This window comes from Sorex fumeus, unplaced genomic scaffold (assembly GCF_029834395.1).
Source record: "Sorex fumeus unplaced genomic scaffold, SorFum_2.1 ptg000007l, whole genome shotgun sequence".
NCBI classification, from domain to species: Eukaryota; Metazoa; Chordata; class Mammalia; order Eulipotyphla; family Soricidae; genus Sorex; species Sorex fumeus.
This window is the reverse complement of record NW_026606064.1, coordinates 28,514,068-28,530,880: the sequence shown is the minus strand read 5'-3', so window position 1 is coordinate 28,530,880 and position 16,813 is coordinate 28,514,068. Positions and strand designations below refer to the sequence as shown.

General features: G+C 38.5%; 1 protein-coding gene across 2 annotated transcripts in view; it reads right to left on the bottom strand.

The window, feature by feature from the left end:
* The window catches only part of CCDC34 (coiled-coil domain containing 34), a 30,821-nt gene that overhangs the window by 1,939 nt on the left and 12,069 nt on the right, over positions 1 to 16,813 (bottom strand). Inside the window, exons 3-5 of one of the 2 annotated variants that reach the window (XM_056135610.1) lie at positions 14,168 to 14,275; positions 3,209 to 3,367; positions 2,317 to 2,458 (exon numbers count right to left, since the gene is read on the bottom strand). In XM_056135610.1, coding sequence (XP_055991585.1) covers positions 2,317 to 2,458; positions 3,209 to 3,367; positions 14,168 to 14,275 — 409 coding nt within the window. The remainder of the gene's footprint in view (positions 1 to 2,316; positions 2,459 to 3,208; positions 3,368 to 14,167; positions 14,276 to 16,813) is intronic. The other variant, XM_056135617.1, reaches the window with a different exon arrangement.

Here is a 16,813-nt window from a genome sequence, read left to right as displayed (position 1 = left end):
TAGTGTTGGTGGGGATGCAATGGGGAAAAAAAAAAAAAAAACTTGTTCACTGTTAGCTGGAATGTTGTTTGGATCAGAATATGGAAAATCTTATTGAGGCTTCAAAATATTTAATAGAACTACAAATTACTCAGTGACTTTACTCAGAGACTTTACTCCTGGACTCTATCCCAAGAACACAAAATATTTACTTGAAAAGATACATGAACGCCAATGTTCATTGCAGTACTGTGTACAATATCCACAATACGGAAACAATGCAAATGCCTAACAACAAACATAATGCAAAACTGTTGAGCTACGTGAAAAGGCAGAGTCAGGCCTTTTGCTACAGTGCAGAGCTAGAGGGTCTCACATGTTAACAAAACAGTCACATGGAGGACAAATAATAGAAAAATCTCATTCACGTGATATAAAATGAAACAAAACAAGGGATTTGACAGTATCTACTGACCCTTGAACTTAATATACAGCTGATGTAACCAAGCTGGGGGGAGGAGAAGGGAAGTGAAGAAAGAGGTGGAGTAGAAGTGGCATAAAGATAATGGGGTGGGGGTGGGAGGCTGGAGAGATAGAATGGCGGGTAAGGGGATGTGGTGCATGCCTTGCTCCTGACTGACCCGGGTTTAATCCACAGCATCCTATTGGGGTTCCCTGAGCACCATCAGGAGTAATTCCTGAGCACAGGAACCAGGGGTAACTCTTTAGCATCACAGAGTGTGGCCCAAAAACAAATAAAGAAGACAGTGGTGATGGTTTTTTAGCACTTTGGTGTGGTGGAACAGTAAATTTGTTGCCACTGTACTCAAGTTATCTCAACTGGAAGTTGATAAAGGTAAGAGCAGTAGAACATTTACAAATATATCTTTTAGATGGATTGAAGTGATAGCACAGGTTCGGTTCCTCTGCCCCTCTCCGAGAGCTCAGCAAGCTACCAAGAGTATTTTGCCCGCACGGCAAAGCCTGGCAAGCTCCCCATGACGTATTTAATATGCCAAACACAATAACAAGTGTCACAATGGAGATGTTACTGGTCCCGCTCGAGCAAATCAATGAACAAAGAATGGACAGTGTCAGTGATCTTTTAGACAGATGAAAACTCATTTCATTTTTTTACGGGCAGGGGTAGGCGGTATCTCTAAGCAATGCTCAGGAGGCCCAAGGATCACTCCCAGTTATACTAGGTAGGTCAACCAAACAAGCTGCACAAGGTATGGGGGGGCCTTCAGGGCCACATCTGGTGTGCTTGAGGAGGTCATGTAGTAGCAGAGATTGAGCTTAAGTCCTATCACATGTGAGGCATATGGCGCCAGCCCTTTGAGCTATCTCCAGAGCACCATAATTCATTTTGCAAAACTGCAAACATTCTCCCATAGTTTGCTATATAATTTTCGTAACATGCAATATTTTGTTCTGTTATAGAGTAACACCTTACATATTAACACTACCAATTAGCTTCTAGTCAATGTAGATATCATCAACTACATTTTTCACTTGATTATCCAATTGTCTAGTTAAAACCCACTGCTTCTGACCCCTTTTTCAAACAAGAAAGTAAAACCAAGAAGCAGCTCACGATCAGTAGCTATAGTGGATGACCTCTGTGACACGTACAAGAGGCAAAATCCTGACAGCAGGAATGTGTCATTCAGACACTGGCAACCCACTTTGACTACACAGATATGTCAACACACACTTCACCAAGATGGTCAAAACAAAGTCTGGAATATGTTCTATTGTGTGAACAAAACAGAATGGGAGTATTTTTAATAATAAATCACTTAAACAAGTGAAGGCAGCTGTCAGCAAGGTATGAGCTTCCAACATGAGGCACAAAGGAAAACATGCATCGCCATTTATAATCAGACCAAGCCTGAAGGCCAACCGGTTTTGTGTCTGATTCATGTGCGGTCTAGTATACTACCTCGCCAAAAGAATGTGCCAAAGAGACTGTAGCCCGGCCTCAGAGACAGAAGAGGACAAAAAAAAAAAAAGAAAGAAAAAAGACCCCCCTCAAGTATATTCCAATTAAACTTTTATTTTCTAAGGAAAGAAAATTTTTCTACATCCCTTACTATTAGAAATTGCTACTTTGCAGTTTTGGAACTACTACTCTAAAAAAATAAATAAATAAATCTGCTTTATGGAGAATAATTACAAAACTGAACTATTTCCACAGGAAGAGAGTATGTAATATGAAAGACAAAAATGATTTTTGCACATTTCTCTTCTGTCAAAAGGAAGCACCATATATAACACCAACTCCTGAAAACCATATTTGTGTAAGAGTGTAATCCATGTAACATGAAAACCAACCTGTGACTTTTCCATTGGCATAACCATAGCTCTTTACAACTGGACAAGGTTTACGTTTAGCATTTTCCAACCATTCCTTAAACTTTTGTTCTGCTATTTCCTTTTTTTCTTGTAATTCGGCTTGCCGTTGTTTTTCTTTTTCCTTAAAATGAGAAGACCAACAACTGAAAATTTTATTGAAATTCCAATTCCCCATTGTCTCCTACCCACCCTAATGGCTTACTCATCATAAACTCTGAATTATATTTCTATGATTTGAGAGCAAAATTTAACATGATCAGGGATGGGAAAGGAAGAATTATCTATTTAAAATCAAAAGGAGATATCAAATCTAAGTGAGGAAAAAACCCCAATTTTTTTAATTTAAAAGAATAGCAATTTATAAAATGAGCAGACACCATTGGGCTACACTAGCACACAACAGGGACAAATGGAGACTGCTTGAGCAAATCAATGAGTAATGGGATGTCAAGTGATCAAGTGATCAAGTGGTAATAAGATTCCTCATAAGAACACAACAAAAATATTTTTAAATTTAAAAAAATTTTGAGTCCAGGGTCAGAGAGATAGTAGAACAGCTAAGGTGCTTATTTTGCATGCGGGTGACCAAAGGTTTGATCCCTAGCATCCCATATAGTCCCTTTAGCACTGCCAGGAGTAATTCCTGAGCACAGTGCCAGGAATAACCCCCGAGTTTCACTAGGTATGGTCCAAAATGAAACAAAACAAAACAAAATCCTGAATCTGCCTGAACAATAGTTTATACATTATTAATATTTTTAACCTGAGAAAAACACAAAAAGCATAATAACTGTATGAACACCAAAATCATGTGTTTTGGTGGAATGAAAATAGTATATTAATGAAAATAGTATATTAATTAAAAAATAACCTTTTCTTTTTTCTTCCTTTCACATTCTTCAGCTTTTTTTTTCTTTAGCCACTCTTGATATTTCTCTTTTGCTTTTTCTTGCAAATGTTCTTTCTTCAGTTCTTCTGCTGCTTTTTCCTCCATTTCTTTATTAATTTTTTGTTCCCTTTCTTTTCTTTCCTTAAATAAAAGCAGAGGAATTTTCATTAGAATACCTGAAAGCATTCTCATATGAAAAAGTTATTCTCATGCATCTTATTTTAAAAAATAAAGTAATATGCTAAACTGGTTATTTATCTATTTCTCTTAGTAAAGCAAAATAGTCTTATTAAAAGAAATTTACTTGGAGAAACATGAGAGGAAAGAGAGAAGCATTTATGTTCAAAATCAAGCATGGACTTCTCCAGAGTGGAAAAAGCCTAAACTAGTTATTTCTTAAAATAGGTGGTACCATGGGGTTTATATGAAAATGTTTAACATTGTTGTAATTGCATGGTCAATAATTGTCTACCAGCTGAGCTGTTAGTCTCACGACAGTAGTACAATGATCTGGCTTACCAAAGTCTAAATATAAACTGGAACAGTGCTGAATAAAGTGGTACTATTTACTTGTTCATTTGTTTATAACAAATAAAGATTTATTGACTAGTGAATTAAAATTCCAAGTCTCAGTCATTCTTAGAAAATATTTTTCCCTTCACTAAAATTTATAGCAATGTGTACTTCCTAAGGACAGATAATTTGCCATTATGAATACCTGGTTAAATCTTTACCATCAGTAAATTACTGAGGAATAAATGAACAACATTTGGGGGCAACTAATAATACCCTTATATGGGTAAGTACAGGCAAATTCTTACAAGTTTTACAAAAATCAGATGTTGGAAAATTGTAGACCTCAAGCTAAATATGTTCCTCTAACCACTTTTATCTGTAAATAAAGTTTTATTGAGGTATAAAAATACCATGTACATAATTTAATCTCTGCTTTCGCATACAGCAGAAAAGTCCAGTAGTGCCAACAGAACTTAAAGGCCTGGAAAGCCTGAAATATTTATCTGGCCCTTGTCAAAAATAAATTTGACAAAAATGAAATTTGATACTTTTTCTTTTCTAAATAAGACTACCAACACAAGACTACCTGTGTTACCCAAAATTAAATAGTAAAGTAAGTAAAGTAAGTAAAGGCCCTCCCGTTGTTCATCAATTTGCTCGAGCGGGCCCAGTAACGTCTCCATTGGAGACTTTGTTGTTACTGTGTCTGGCATATCGAATACGTCACGGGGAGCTTGCCAGGCTCTGCCGTGTGGGTGAGATACTCTCGGTAGCTTGCCGGGCTCTCCGAGAGGGGCGGAGGAATCGAACTCGGGTCGGCCATGTTGGCTGCGTGCAAGGCAAGCAGCCCTACTGCTGTGCTATCGCTCCAGCCCAAAATTAAATGACCAGTAAAATAGGTCGATCTAAGATCAAAGGTTTAAAATACAGTCTTCAAAGTGAAAAGCACAGACAATACAAATACCATATACATGATCTTAGATCAAAGAAACACAAGTCAAGAAAGACATTCTTCCTTGAAAGTATATTGTAGAGGGTTGGAGAGGTAGTACAGAAAGTAGAGAGTGGGGCTGGAGTGACAGCACAGCAGGTTGGGCATTTGCCTTGCACATGGCCGACTTGGGTTCGATTCCCAGCATCCCATATGGTCCCCTGGAGGGGGACTGCCAGGAGTAATTCCTGAGTGCAGGGCCAGGAGTAACCCTTGTGCATCGCCCGGTGTTACCCAAAAAGCAATACAATAAAATAAAATAAAATATCAAACTTCATTGGGCTGTAGCAATAGCACAGGAGGTAGGGCATTTGCCTTACACACAGTCAACATGGCTGACCCTAGTTCGATTCTTCTGCCCCTCTCGGAGAGCCCGGCAAACTACCGAGAGTATCTTGCCCGCACAGCAAAGCCTGGCAAACTCCCTGTGACGTATTCAATATGCCAAACACAGTAACAACTGTCACAATGGAGACGTTACTGGGCCCACTAGAGCAAATGGATGAAAATCGGGAGGACAGTGACAGTGATCAAATCACTTCATCACAATTTTAAACTTCTGTCTCTAATATGTACTAGGAAGAAAAGTCATTTTAAATGAGAGGAAGTAGTTGCAAAACAAACAAGTGACATTATGTAGCTCAATTACTTAAAGATGGCTTATAACACAATAAGGCAGAAACGCCTTCCACAAAATGGGCAAAAATCTAAAATGGATACCAAACAAAATAAGATGAAGAGAGGCAAAAACTGACAAAGTGGTAAAAACAGAACTGTGTTCTTCCCCAACTTCACGTGAAGCCCTGATGGAGAAAACTGTAAGAAAAGGATCTTTAAAGAAACGATTAAGTTTAAACGAGGTCTTAGGCATGGGGACTAATCTGACAGCACTGCCACCTTCCTAAGAGGAGAGATGGGCTTGAGAGCTGAGCAGAGGCTTTGGGAGGGTAAGTGAGATGCCACGGAGCCCAAGTCCTCAGAGAATCCCAGTCCTGACTCCCCTTCTTTTTGGACTGACAGCTTCCGATGACTTTCTGTTGTTTAAGCCACTCACTCTGCAATATTTTGTTCTGGCAGACCTAACAGACTAATACCATAAGCTTATGAAAAAAATACTAAATATCACTCGCTTCCAAAGGGAAAAGTTAACTAAAATAAGACAAAACAAAAGATACTGACAATGTAAAATTTGGTGAGATTTTTTTGTTTTGTTTTGTGCTTTCACACAGTAGCAGTGGGAGAAATATAAAATATACAACTTTTGCTAGCTTTTTGTTCTTTGTTTTATTTTGCTGTGGGGTTGGGGACCATGGGGTGCCAAAGACTTAGTAGGCAGGTGGCAGGTGGCACACAAGGCAAGCCCCTTAGCTCCTGTAATCCCTAGACTATTACTCTGGCCCTGTTTGTTTCACGTTTTGTTTTGTTTTGTGGTCACACCCATCAGTACTCAGGGGCAACTCGCAACAAAGTGCTGGAGTGGGGTTGGTGGGAGATACCAAGTGTCAGAGATCAAACCCAAGCCTCCTACATACACAGCACATGTGCTAGACCTTTGTTTGCACTATCTTCCCAGGCCCAAAACGCACACTTAAAATTAAAAGTTTGGCAATTTTTAACAAACTAAACCCATGTTTACCATACAGTCCAACACATCAGTTTCTGGGCATTTATCCAAGAAAGAAACCTGTATTTTATTAGTTACAGCGCTTTATTTATAATACTCCCCCAAACTGGCAGCAACTCAATCATCTGCCAACTAGTGAATAGATAAACAATCTGGTATTCCAAAGAATACAATACCACTTAGCAAACAAAAAGCTTAAGACAGATCTTCAGATCAATGGAGTAGAATTGAAAGTTCAGTGACAAACAATTGATTATTTTTTTTATTAGTCAATTAATCTTCGATAAAGGAGCAAAAAATATGAAGTAGAGCAAGGAAACCATCTTCAACAAGTGGTGCTGGGAAAACTGGTCAGCCACATGAAAAAAACTGAACACAGATCTCTTTCTAATGCCATGTATTAAAGTCAAATCAAAATGTAGGCCTCGATATTTGACCTGAATCCATCAGTACACAGAGGAACACAGAGGCTGAACTCTCCATGAGATTGATACTAGAGGCATCTTTAAGGACAAAATGCCACTGACCAAAGCAAGTGGAAGCAAAATAAACAAATTGGTACTACATTATATTAAGAAGCTCTGCAGCTCAGAGGAAACAATAACCAGACTATAAGGACAATGAAGATTTGGAAGTATTATTTGCCCACAAATCATCCAATTAGGAGTTGATATCCTAGTAGGTAAGACAGAGAAGGGACCTATGACAATAATAGTTGGAAATGATCATACTGGGTAAGAACTAAGTATTCAAAGTAGTTAAAGGGATATGCATGAAAACCTTTCAGTATCTACATTGCAAACCACAATGTCCAGAAGAGAGTGAGAGTGAGAGCAAGAGTGAGAGAGAGTGAGAGCAAGAGCGAGAGAGAGAGAGAAGAGGGAAATGGGATGGTGGGGACAATGGTGCTGGGAAATGTACACTGGTGGAGGGATGGGTGTTAGAATACTGTATGACTGAAACCTAATCATGAACAGCTCTGTAATGGGGTATCTCATGGTGATTCAATTTAAAAAATTCTGTTAAAAAAAGAGTTAAAGTTCTAGATACATAAAGCACTGGTTGCTCTTTACAAGAAAATAGTCCAACCTGATTAAAAAAAAAATGGGATGACAAGATGAACAGAAACTTCCTCTAAGAAGAAATACAAATGGCCAAAAGGCCTATGAAAAAAAATGCTCTATATCACAATGCATTTTGCCAAGACATCAAAAATCAGATGGGCTGGACACGTAATGAGGTTTACAGACAACCGCTGGACTAGAGCCATTACTGATTGGATTCCACGGGACATCAAAAGATCACGTGGACGCCCACCTATAAGATGGTCAGACTTCTTCGTCAAGACCCTAAATGATCAGTTTGAGGCTCTGCATGTTCCTAGAACGAACAGATACCATTGGGCTACGCTAGCACGCAACCGGGATGAATGGAGACGTTACTGGCACCCGCTCGAATAAATAGATGAATAACGGGGATTAAGTGATTAAGTGATAAGTGATCACAATGCAAATCAAAGCAACAAAGAAATATCACCTTATACCACAGAGACTGAAATTCATCAAAAGAATAACAACCTAACAATCAGCACTGGCAATGGATTCAAGGGAAAAGGTACCTTCATTCACTGTTGATGGGAATGTCCAGCCTTTTGCAAGGCAATATAGACATTCCTTAAAATACTCGGAACTCCATATGATTCAGCAATTAACTCCTGAAAATATATCCCAAGTTCCCAATAACACATGCAGAAAAGACATCTGCACTCCTATGGTCACTGCAGTGAAACAACCCACGTGCTCAAGAACAGATGACTAAATAAAGAAAATATGGGACATGTATACAGTGGAATACCACTCAACCCTAAGAAAAGATGAAGTCATGCAATTTGCTGATACATGGATGAATTTGGAGAGTATCATGCTCAGTGTAGTTAGTTAGTCATAAGAACAGGGACAGAAATAAAACGATCTCTTTCCTATTCAGGATAAAAAGAAACTTAGTGGGGAAAAAACAAATGCCCAAAAACAAGAGAAATGAAGAACTAGTCTTTAGTAGGAAGCTTGCCATTGTGGTGGGCGTTGAGGGTTAGGTGAGTTTCTAGGACAACAGTAGAAAGGAAAAGTGTCTGGCATAGAGGCAGGCTAGAAGGTAGGAGGGAAATTTGGGACACTGGTCTGGAGGAAAGTGGATTCTGGTAAAGAATCCACTTTTGGTGTTGGAAGCGTATGCCTGAAACTTAATAACAAATAAGTTTCAAATTCATGGTGATTTAATAAAAATAATTTAATGGACCAAGCTTAATATGTGACGGATGTATCAAGAGAACTTAGAACAAAAGAATCCCAACACACATACAGTCAATGATTCCATTTATATGAAATTCTAGTAAGGGCAGATCTAACTGACAAAGACAGAGCATTAGACTAATGGTTTCCTTGTTGCTAGGACTAGCCAGGAGAGAGAAGCAAGGACTGAGTGCAAAGGGGTCCAAGGCACCTTCTGTGATGATGGTAACCTTTACTAAGCCCTGACTAAACATAAGGTATAGCAGCAAACTTAAAGTAGGCACTTTTGGCGGTTGGAAAGATAGCACAGGGGTAAGGCGCTTGCCCTGCATACAGCCAATTCCAGTTAGATCCCAGGTACCACATACAGTCCCTTGAACATGGGCAGGAGTGATCCCCAAACACAGCCAGGAATAAGCAAATCCCGAAACAACACAACCAGGCGTGTGCCCACTGCCAATCCTTTAAAAGGGGGCATATTTTATATTTTAGCCTCAAAGAAGCTGGGTTTTAGGTTTTGGGTTTTTTTTTTTTTTTGGTTTTTTAACGTGTGTGGTTGTTCTATGTGTTGGGACCACATCTGACAGTGCTGTTTGTTTTTATTTTAGGACCTCTTCTAGTTCTGTTCTTGGGGATTCATATGGTGCTAGGGACCGACTCAAGTCTCCCTTAGGCAAAGTATGAGCTCAGGCCTTTGAGCTACTGCCCTGGCCTCAATGAAGTTGGTTTTAAAATATTAAATATATTGTTGGATTTAAACTAGAAGATGAAATGCTGTTAGTCAGCAAAAGGCACTCAAAGAATAGTTTGAGAGCAGACAGTCTTGTAAATTGATTCAGATTTTCTAGCTCTCCTGTTCCATACAAAACAGAGCACAATAAATCTTTGCTTTTTTTTTTCATTAAATGGTGCCCTAAGAAAACAGCTGCTTCTTGCAACTAAAAGAAACTAAGAAAACAGCTGACTACTTAAAGTTACTGAATTTTTGTGTTTGTTTTTCAATTGTGTCTATTAAACAGGAAAAATAATGAGTGCATGGATGAGGAATTGGTGCAATCAATCATATTTTGTGTATCTGAAATAATTTTTAACATAAAAAAATCAGTATCATGTCTTGAGAATAAAAGAAAATTTTAATCTTTTAAACAATGGAGTTAAAAGCCCTTTTTCAAAATATGTGACAACACACTATAAAATATAAATCTAGAAAACGAATTATTATGACAACACAAATGGTAAAGTACAAGATGAGATAAGCCACTTATGTGAAAAGGACTCAATTATAAAAAACTAGCTTTGCTAATGGATACATAAATTCTTTTTTGTCTGATTTATTTTTTTGATAGAACACAGGGCAAATGACTTAAAGAAAATAACATCCCAGATACAGCTAAAATCTGAATGGAACTGGAAGCAGTGGAGGACCACACACCATGAAATGTAAACAGTAGAAAAAAACTAGATGCCAGACAGGAAAAGAACCAGGAGAGCAGTCTCTACAAATAGAGGTAAATGGAACAAAGACTGAAACAAGAAATATGATATGTCTCAAAAAAAAAAAAAAGCACACACACACTAGAAAAATAGAGTAATCAATTATTCTTTAACATACACAAGAGTTCTACAGAGTATGTAAATTTAATTCCTCAGAGTTCATTTTAAACTAATTCAACCTTATGGAATCTTGCTTTCAATAATTAGTAATTTGTACCAGGACAAGCCATTTTCCTCCAGAAGAAAAAAAACCTTTTTTTTTTTTTCAAATAATTGGATTAAGTCTGCTGCTGCTAATTAAAACAGTGAATATATCATCTCTCAACAGTATCTTACATTCTTAGACAAACAACAACTATGTTTGGCTGGTATGGTAAATTGGGCTTAATGGAGTTAGCAGACAGATAAGAGAAGCTTTTAGAGGGAAAGAGCATATATTCGGTACCTGTAAAACTATTCAGTTTTATAGTTAAAATTTCATAAAAAGTATCACAGAGAGCTTGGTAATGGTCACAGGAATTTAGTTTGATTTGGGCATTTACTCTCAGATAATTCATTCTGGTGTTATAAAATAAAATAAACAACATTAGTCACTTATTTCCAATGCGACTTGGGGCAAATACATTTAGGGTTATAACATACACATGTCTAGCCAACTTCCTTCTTACAATATCTGGAAGTAAAAAGGTATGTCACCTTCAATTTAGTGAAATTAATTACTTGGTACCTCAAGGTATTATTAATACCTCAGGGCATTAGATTCAACAATAATTCAGTACCAAAAGTTAAAATCTTGGAGCTGGAGCAATAGCACAGCGGGTAGGGTGTTTGCCTTGCACGCAGCCGACCTAGGTTCGATTCCCAGCATCCCACACGGTCCCCCAAGCACCGCCAGGAGTAACTCCTGAGTGCATGAACCAGGAGTAATTCCTGTGCATTGCTGGATGTGAGCCAAAAAATCTTTACCCTAATGTGACTAAAAAAAAAACTGAATCATAATACTAAAAGCAGTACCATTCCAAATATCTAAGAATCACAATAGAAAATAATTGACATAGGTGAAAGCAATAGTACCAAGGGTAGGGCATTTGCCTTTAAGGTGGCCAACCCATGTTTGGTGCCCAGTAGCCCATATGGTTCTCAGAGCCCAGAGCAAGGTGTAAGACCTCAGCAATCCTGGGTTTGGCCCAAAAACAAAAACAAAAAAACAAAAAACTAACAAAAAAGTACTTTTAAAATGTCTAATGTATTATCCAATAGAATGCATTAAGTTGAAAATAAGCTACAAATGTATTAATTCCAATGTATTTACTCCAATAATAAATAGCTACTGCAGTATAAAGTATTATGCTAAATTTTGTAATAATAAAGAGGAACATAAGAAATTCTCATTTTTAAAAGTCTTAAAATTACAAAGAAAGACATATGCTTATAAGAAAGTGACATGGGGTTGGAGCAATAGTATAGCGGTTAGGGTGTTTGCCTTGCATGCAGCCCACCTAGGTTCGATTCCCAGCATTCCATATGGTACCCTGAGCACCGCCAAGAGTAATTCTTGGGTGCAAAGCCAGGAATAACCCCTGTGCATCGGGTGTGACCAAAAAAGCAATAAAATAAAATAAAATAAAGTGACTATATATATATATATATATATATATATATATACATATTAAGGCAATTCATAACCAAGTGCTCTAGACTGAACAAGGTTTCAAAGGGTTTCTGATTAGTGAGCAAGAAATACTCTCAGTTTTGAAGCATAAATAGAAAGGTAAGGTGAAGGATCTCCATGCCATGAAACATCAAACACACACACACACACACACACACACACACACACACACACACACATCCCACATGAAAGAAAGTGAAAGAAAGTGAGGACTGGAGAGAGTTCAATGGGCTTACTGCATGCTTTACATATGGGAAGCCGGAAGTCGGGGTTTGATACTGGCACTGCATTAGTTCTCTCAAGCACAGAGCTGGTACACCTCTTAAGCACTTTGGGGCCAGGTGTGGCCCCAAAGCCAAAATATTAATAAATAAAAGAAATAGCAAGAACAGAAGGGTTCTCAAAATTCCTCATCAACACAAATTGCTGGAGGCCGGGAAGCATACAAGATTATCTTGGATTCTCCTGTGTCTCTTAAAGGCCTCTACTGCTCAGATGGCAGAGGGCTGCCGTGGGTCTACACCACCCCACAAGCCAAGTGTAAACCTGGAAGCGTTTCTATTTATGATCTCCAGTGCCAAAACAGCAAAGGGCAATCTCCAGCACATTACAACCAAGTATGCGAGTACTGCCAGTAAGTGTGGGAGCACCACAGCAAAGTGTGTGGGTCCTGGCAAATGCGGCAAAGTGTGCTGAGTACGACAGCTGAAGTGTATTGTTCCCTGGTAAGCACAGCCAAGTGTGCAAGCACTCAGACGCTGAAACAATGAAAACAGCAAAGGGAATAAGCATACAGATTTTGTGCTCTACTTCATTAAATATCTTGTTCACGTTAACATAAAAAAAAGTTTTTCCTCTCAAAATAATACAAAATGTGTTCGACTTCATTAATACTTCACTTGGTTAATATCGACATTTCGATATGCCAGACACAGTAACAACAAAGTCTCCAATGGAGACGTTACTGGGCCCGCTCGAGCAAATCGACGATCAACGGGAGGGCCTTTACCTTTACCTTGGTTAATATAAAAATAAAAATAACTTTTTTTTTCTTTTCAGAATATTTCTATTAAATTTAACACTCCAAAAAGACGGGCCATGATCTAAGAGTATGCACCTGGGGCTGGAGCGATAGCACAGCTGGTAGGGCATTTGCCTTGCACGTGGCAGACCCCGAGTTTGATTCCCAGTATCCCATATGGTCCCCCAAGCACTGCCAGGAGTGATTCCTGAGTGCAGAGCCAGGAGTAAGCCCTGAGCATCACTGGGTGTGACCCAAAAAGCCAAAAAAAAAAAAAAAGAGTATGCACCCTACAGGATACCAATAAGAGGTAACACATGGAATAAAGAAAATCATGGGTGGAAGAAGCCACAGCAGTGATTGTAGAGAGCAGATCTCTAGCTCTGCAGACACAGACTGTTGAACAGTAAGAAATAGTAAAAAATATTTTTTGTATTGGGGGCACAACATCCTGCTTATCCAGCAAGATTGGCCTGGCAAGTATACAAAGGAGAGATCTCTAATTTTCACAAAAATTTTTTGGAATTCTATTATGTGTCAGGTACTGATCTAGCTGCAAAGAATTGCACAACAGAGGCAAAAATCCCTAACCTACTGGAGTTTACATTTCAGCAGGGGGAAAAACAGTTAATTTGAAAGATAAAAATGGGACTAGATAGGGGAGTTCACAGACAAGAGAGATGTAATCATACAGGCAGGGAAGGGAAGATCAGAAAAACCTGATTATGCCCAAGTGACAAAGAGGAGAGTAGTACCTACAAGAGAAATCAGGGAGTTAGAAGAACAGGTCTACGAAGGGAGGGTAGGTTAAAAAATAATGAAATGAGGTTTGCAACAGAAGAGATGGAAATCCGTGACTTCAAGATAAGGTTTAGAGATAGAGACTTCAGGACTACCTGCAGACAGAATTAAGTGGAAGTCACCCAAGGGAGGAAAAAAAGAGAAACAAGTAAATGGGAAAAGGCTTGATAAATATCCATGAAAGCAGGAAAAAATACTAGGTCAAAAAAAAAATATCTAAGGGAATGTTTGAGGGTTTGAGAAATAGTACAACAGGTAGAGTGCATGCCTTGCATGTGGTTAACCAGGTTCAATCCGTGGCACTCATACTGTCCCCTAAGCCACATCAGCAGTGATCCCTGAGCACAGAGCCAGGGGTAAGCCCTGAGCACAGCTCAGCATGGCTCAAAACCCAAAAATAAATAAGGACATTTGAAGAACAATGGAGAGAAGAGTACAAAAATGATAGAGAGGGAAAAGAAGAGGGAGAGAGGAGAAAGAATGTGTGTGTTTTTCCTTTCCTGCATGTATGTGCACACGCTTTTTCCTCCTTACCTGCTTATTCTTTTTCTGAACCCATTCCTTGTGTTTTTCTTCAGCAATTATCTTTCTTTTTTCACGTTCTTCCATTTCTTTTTTCTTTTCTAGCTCTTGATTTAATTGCTGCAAATTTTATTTCAAACAAAAGGCAACATTTAATAGAAGAACTCGAGTCATTTTTTTTAAAAAGCTGAGGTTAACCAAATTAAACAAGAATATAGTTTCCTTTATAGAAAATATACCATTAGTGACAATGACTTAAGTAACTAGTCCACGATGAAAAGAGAGCCTTGGTAAAAAGTATAAGTCATTTTTTAGAAATGCAAATAATTGCTTGGCAGAAAAACACTAGTTTCTTAGACTAAACTTCAGCTAAATTATCCTCATTGAATTCAACTTTCCCACACATAAATTTTGGCATCACTGTTAAGCTATTGGCTGTAGCTCAAGAGAACCTCGACTTTTTTAGTTATAAAAAGCTTCAAGATTCTCGATGAAGATAATGGATAGGAATTAAATAATCCCTAAATTAAAATTTTAATTCAGAGTTCCACCAAAGAAGAAATGTAAAGAAGCCATTCAATTTCCTTTCAGGAAAAAAAAGAATCCAGGCTTTTCTTCACTGATTTTATAGCTGCTGGAGTGTAAAACAAAACCACATTCATATCCCAGATTATTTAACTGCCTTGCTGTCACTCGAATCTACACGTTTGGGCATTTCCTCGGGAGAAAGAATGTGGAAAGTATGGCCAAATAAAACTGCAAGCTGAATGCCACCACTCTGTCACTCATCAGCTGAATTACTGCATTAGTTGAGAATGCTGTTCAAACTAGACTCCTAAGGCTTTACTGCCATAATTACCGGTTATTTTTCTTCTCTCTTCTTAGATACTAATAATCAGATATTTTTATGTATCCCCATTGATCCCCACCTCTGCCTATCCCAAAGACTTACTACCTACCTGAGCACAGACAGATAGGAATAACAATTCTTCAGTTATCAGACTATTCCAGTGAATTAGATGAATCTATTCCAGTGAATTACATGGACTAAAGATAAAACATGATACCAAGAACTGTTTTTTTTCCTTTTACTTTAGAGCAAGTGGTCATGGGAAACCTGTTTTCTATGATTTCAACCTCAAATTTTCCTGCATAAAAAATAGCTGTCTGGGGCCAGAGCATAGTACGGTGGGTAGGGCACTTGCTCTGCACACGGCAGACCCGTGTTCCAATTCCTGGCATCCCAAGTGGTCCCCTGAGCAATGCCAGGAGTGATCTCTGAGCACAGAGCCGGAAGTAAGCCATGAGCACTGTTGGGTGTGACCGGAGCGATAGCACAGTGGGTAGGGCGTTCGCCTTACAAGCAGCCAACATGGCCGACCCGAGTTCGATTCCTCCACCCCTCTCGGAGAGCCCAGCAAGCTACCGAGAGTATTTGATATGCCAGACACAGTAACAACAAAGTCTCCAATGGAGACATTACTGGGCCCGCTCGAGCAAAATAAAATAAAACTAGAAAAAAAAATAGTTGCCCTCACTTACCCAGAAGATCTTTAAACATTTTATTCCCTTGTCACAAAGTAAAGTATCCACTGTGGTTTTCAAAAGATTCTTCATGACATTGGCAGCTACGATTCCTTGTTTATTCATTCAATACAATTACTCTTCAAATTTTCTAGGTTCTCAAAAACCATAACTTTAAGTGAAATTAGTTCAACAAAATCAGGTCCTTGGATAATAATGAATAGCATTTCATTAATCTTAGCTGGGATTTCTGTTTTCTCATTAAAATTACAGCCAAAACACATGGAAAAAAGTAACTACAGCACTGCTAACACTTTATGAAATGCCTAAATTTAAAGACTGTTAGACACAGGGATGAGTTTCCAAAAGTTTCTGATCTAACCTGAATTTCAATACACAGAAGAATTGAATGGTATATTGTGAAGTACTGTATGTATAAAATCTAAATTCAGGAAAGGGAAAAGTGGGGAAAGGAAAATAAAATGAGAAACTGGATCTACTCTGATCTCTGACTACTCTGTAGGAGATGAGCATCTGAATAGGAACAATGAGGAAATCGATGACTTAGAGGGAGAGAGTGGGGACAAACTAGGGGAACAGGCAAAGTAAACTGAACTCTGTGAAAACAGGAGCACACAGCAAGAGCCACGATGCTATAAGAGTTATAGATTAAGAAAGGGTCAAAAAAGTAACCTAGAAAATGCTGCCACTGACCCCAGTGTTCTAATCTCATCTGTTCAAGTAATTTGCCATCCACGACTATGCATCATATTTTGAGACACAATTTCCCCCCACCATTTCCAAGGCTGACCTCGCTTAGAATTTCCCATCCTGAATGACTCCATCTGTTCGCTGCCACAGCAAGTTCTTCCAGACACAGCTGGAGTCTTCTCTCACTGGGCCCCTAAGTCATCTTCTGGTCTACCACTGAATTTCAACTGGATTGAAGCTATTTTCCCACAGACTAAACACTCGACTACAGAAAAGCAGAATCCAGTGAGGATTTTAATATGCATTTTTACTTCAATAACTTTTGCCGACTTTCAAAATCTTCTTACCACAGAAAGTAAAATTCAGAAAAGCTGATAGATTTTAGTTTTATAAACTATAGCCTGCTCTATTTCCTTCATTAAG